The sequence below is a fragment of the Cariama cristata genome, unplaced genomic scaffold, assembly GCF_000690535.1.
Source record: "Cariama cristata isolate BGI_N322 unplaced genomic scaffold, ASM69053v1 scaffold5760, whole genome shotgun sequence".
Taxonomy (NCBI): domain Eukaryota; kingdom Metazoa; phylum Chordata; class Aves; order Cariamiformes; family Cariamidae; genus Cariama; species Cariama cristata.
This window is the reverse complement of record NW_009592840.1, coordinates 12,363-16,736: the sequence shown is the minus strand read 5'-3', so window position 1 is coordinate 16,736 and position 4,374 is coordinate 12,363. Positions and strand designations below refer to the sequence as shown.

Below are 4,374 nucleotides of genomic sequence, written 5' to 3'. Positions count from 1 at the left end.
GCCGCTGGCGTGTAGAAATTGTGAAGGGTCTGGAGCACCGGTCTGGTGGGGAGCGGCTGAGGGAGCTGGGGGTGTTTGGTCTGGAGAAGAGGAGGCTGAGGGGAGACCTGATCGCTCTCTACAACCACCTGACAGGAGGGGGTAGCCAGGTGGGGGTCGGTCTCTTCTCCCAAGGAACAAGCGATAGGATGAGAGCAAACAGCCTCAAGTTGTGCCAGGGGAGGTTTAGATTGGATATGAGGAAGAATTTCCTCACCCAAAGGGCTGTCAAGTGTTGGAAGAGGCTGCCCGGGGAGGTGGTGGAGTCCCCATCCCTGGAGGTGTTTAAAAGCCGTGTAGGTGTGGTGCTTGGGGACAGGGTTTAGGGGTGGGCTTGGCTGCGCTAGGTTTACAGTTGGACTCGATGACCTTAAAGGTCCTTTCCAACCTAAATGATTCTGTGCCACCACAGGACAGCCCCAGGAGCTGAGCTCAAGCAGCAACAGCATCAGCTTTCACCCTTCCACCTTCAAGGGCAGAGACACCATCATTTCTTGGACAGAAAAAAGATGGAAATTGTTCCTCACCTACAGAGACAGCGGAGAGAAATGGAAGGAAACCGGCAAAGATGCTTTAGTGCAAAAGAACCAAGACGGTGACACCCGCCTTTCCATCAGGGCGTGAGTTTTGTTGTTTGATTTTGGAAGGTGGGAGGCTGTGCAAGCAGAACAAAGCCCAAAGACATCCCTGGAGAAGCAATTCTGACACTTCCAGCTCTAATATCAGCCTGCAAGCCTTGACCTACACGTGAAATGCTGAGCACGCTCGCACATCGTGATATCGTGTCCCGGAGGACAAGACGCGTGCAACTGCAGAGCACGGGTAGGGGTAAGCCCTACGGGACAGCAATTGGGGAAGGAGCAGGGGTTTGAAAGCCGTACGAAGCCTACGCACTCTGACATCTCCAGGGATTTCGGCACGCGTTCCACTTCTGCAAAATGTGACCTCACAGCCGCATCGTCCCCTCTGAGCCAGGCGATCGCCATAGCCACCGCTGCGGACCACCATCTGCACACCACGTCGGGGCCTGCGAAACAGAATCGTAGGCTGCAGCCCAGGAGGGGACACCCGGCTCCTTCCCCCTCGGAGAAGCGGGCGGGCGTCGCGTGCCCTCGCCAGTGCCTTCCGCTGAGATCGATGCCAATGAGCCCAAAGCGATCCCACGGGAACGCAGCCACCCCGGTAAATACCGAAACGTGCCGCAGGAACAGAAGGGAACTTGGCAGCCAGCAAAGAGCCGACACCTGACTGCAGGCAGAGCTTTGGCGGATGAGTTTGTGTCCTGTCAACAAGAATTTACCCCGTCTACTTGTCTAGGAACCTGCTGACTTCCTTCCCGACAAAGATCTCCACTCACCACCCCAAAATAACACCGCCACTCATCTGTACCGTGCCTTGGCACGTATCTCCACCAAGCCAGTAAATCAGTTCCCTACATAACTTCCTCCATGATTTAACATCCCCTCAAAAACTTCCCCAAGCCTACCTCGGGCCAAAGGACACATGCTCTGCTACTCTGACCTGCTTTTAAATTTCATGACAATACTGATCCCCACACAGACTTCCCCTTATACCCAAAAAATAATCCCTAGAAAAAGAAATATCTAGTTTTCCTTCTAGGTTTGCTCTACACCTTTTAGGTTCAGCACGGTTAGTCCGCATCCAAAGCTCCAGCAGCATCCCGGTGAGCCGCCCGGTGCCGACTGTCCCAACACCAAGCAAGACGAAGACTCCAGCAGCCAGCCCGGCCCCGATGACCGCAGGGCTCAGAGGGAGCCCACAGCTCTTGTGTCCCACTAAAGACACACCACGGGACCAAACCGAGCACCTCCCTATAGACGCTGCGACATGCGGCCCAGCTTACGAGCCTTCCCGACCACCCTCGTCCAGCCCGCGGTGTGCTCAGCCATCAAACCTAACTCCTCGGCATTTCTCCTCGCCTGGAGGTTGAGAGGTGGTGGGTGGGGAGGACGGGAGGGAACCCCTATCAGCACCAGCTCCTGCAACGGGGAGAGCTTCGGCTCTGCCGGACTTACCCAGGGCGGACTTGAGTACAGAATTGCTGGCAAAGGGGGGGGCTCCACTTCCCATCGAGTCCAAGAAAGAGTTGAGCAATTTCAGGTATTCCATGGCACCGGAGAACTCGCTGAAAGAAGAAGGTAGGCAGAGCTTCGCTATGCTGTCGAACAGGAGATACCAAAGCCTGAAGGTGTTTCTCAGCGGTCACAAGGCATTTTTAAACAACGGTGACCCATTAAAGCCAGCAGAAAGTTGAAGGTCTACAAGTGACACAACACTGTCGGACTGAAGAGACCTCCCTGAAGACACTCGGCGAGGAGCAGCCTTACATCGCCCCGTGCAAGGAGACCGGTCCCCAAGCAGAGTCAAGCCCAGGACTCTCACCTCAACTACAGAGATGCTGGAACTTACGGTGGGGTTTCGTGTCAGGGACATCTGCCCGCCAGTTAAGGGACAGGGGAGCAGGCTCGACTCAAGTCCTTGAAAGAGGCGGTAGCACTCTCACGGAAGGGACTGAGACGCAGATTAAGACGCGTAATGTACATTGAAAGTGAAAGAGAATCTATGCGAGCACTTAGCACCCCAAATCCTACAACTGCTAAAGAGAAGCCGCCAGCATCCCCTCCGGTGCCCTGAACCTGCCGACAGACGTGGCATATCTTCCAAGTTGCTCACAGGCTCCTTTTCAACCACTGCCTCCAAGAGCGGCTGAACGATGTTTCTGCAAGTGCCTATTTGCATATATGCAAATATGAATGCAAGTGACACCACATTCATCGCGTCGGTCAGAGAAAACAGCATATGCGGCAATGATGTAATTTCCCAGGACGTGCTACAGAGGAAGATCTTGAGCTCCTACACCTAGAGAGGGACAAAAAGGCTGGCCGCATCCATAAGGCTGGGCCTTCCCACGAGGAGACAGGACCGAGTACACCGGCGATCCACCTCAATTATACAAATCCTGCTCCCTTCTCTCATCGTCAACAGCAGCCTCTGCTCACAAGCATCTGAATTGTGTGAGCGATTAGACCCAACTGCTGCTCATTCTCTGCAACGATGCTCGAAAAGAGATGTCAGATTGAAAAAAACCAGTTCAAGGCGCAATATTCTCCCTACAGAGGTTATGTTCCCCTTTGAGGGTTTTACCCACACTTTTTGGGGACGGGATCCTTACAGAGCTTCCCATATTATTTAGGTAGCGTTTGCCTGGCACCGGCGTATCTGGAGCTCAGGTAGAAACAGGGCTGAATTGCTGGCAAAGGCTGCGGCTCCGCTTCCCGTGGAGTCCAGGGCAGAGCCGGACACGGTTCAGTACAAAAAGCTGCTCCGGTTCCCACCCATCGGCCCCCGTCATTCGGTCACAGAGCTCAGAGGCAATGACAATTTCGGCCAACATCATCTCTCCTCCTCCTGCCACGTGTCAGTTTGATTTTTCACTGCTGGTAAGGGTGGCACTTCAGTCCGGAGAATACTCAGACACGTAAGGCAGGGAGTCGGTGCGGTCGCTCTCCGCCGAGCCATACCTTCACGCTCTTGCAGCCCTGGACATACGTTCTGGTCTATACAAGTGGTAGGTGCTCCCTCGTTTTACCCACAGCAGAGAAAGTGCCGGCCAGCCAGCCAGCCCAGGAATCACCCAGTCCTACCAGAAATCCGTACCGCGCCCGGGCTCCCCTTTGACTTCAGAGGTTTTAATAGGAAGAGGCAACGCTCACCCTTCTAATAAGCTGTGGCGGCCAGACTTACGTTGTCGTTTCAGGTTTTAAGGAGGACTAACCACCCAATTTGCCCCGCAGCGCTCGGTCGACCCTTCTGAGCTCTGCTGCAGAGCCTGCCGCCGCAGCGAGCGGTCCCCAGCGCGGCGCACGGACTTACCACGGCTCCTCCTCCTCCTGTCCCGCTACCTCTTTCCTAGTCTGCGGCTTCACCAGGGAATCCACTGCTCGCTCTAGCAGGTTCTCACAAAACGCCTGATGGACTTGGGCGATAGGATCCGCTAGAGAGGAAGGAAAGAAAAAACAAACCAGTTCACTTGCACGTGGTGACAGCCACCTCCCGATACGACCAAAAAGAATCATCAAGATGTAGGAGCAAGAGGAAAGGCAACAGAGGGAAATTCTTGAGGAATTAACACAAAGATTTCTAAGTTTTTGGGCCTTTTTAACCCTTTGATCCATTTATAGAATCACCTAATCATTTAGGTTTGAAAGGACCTTTAAGGTCATCAAGTCCAACCGTTAACCCAGCACGGCCAAGCCCACCACTAAACAATGTCCTTAAGCACCACATATCAACATCTCTTAACTGACTCTGGAG

General features: G+C 54.0%; 1 protein-coding gene across 1 annotated transcript in view; it reads right to left on the bottom strand.

Moving 5' to 3' along the window:
* Positions 1–4,374, bottom strand: part of SREBF2 (sterol regulatory element binding transcription factor 2) — a gene marked incomplete at both ends in the record, with an annotated part of 19,214 nt that overhangs the window by 3,312 nt on the left and 11,528 nt on the right. Inside the window, 4 exon segments of the mRNA XM_009697449.1 lie at positions 1–4; positions 930–1,066; positions 2,076–2,185; positions 3,934–4,054. The exon segment at positions 1–4 is cut by the window's left edge and continues 182 nt beyond it. Coding sequence (XP_009695751.1) covers positions 1–4; positions 930–1,066; positions 2,076–2,185; positions 3,934–4,054 — 372 coding nt within the window.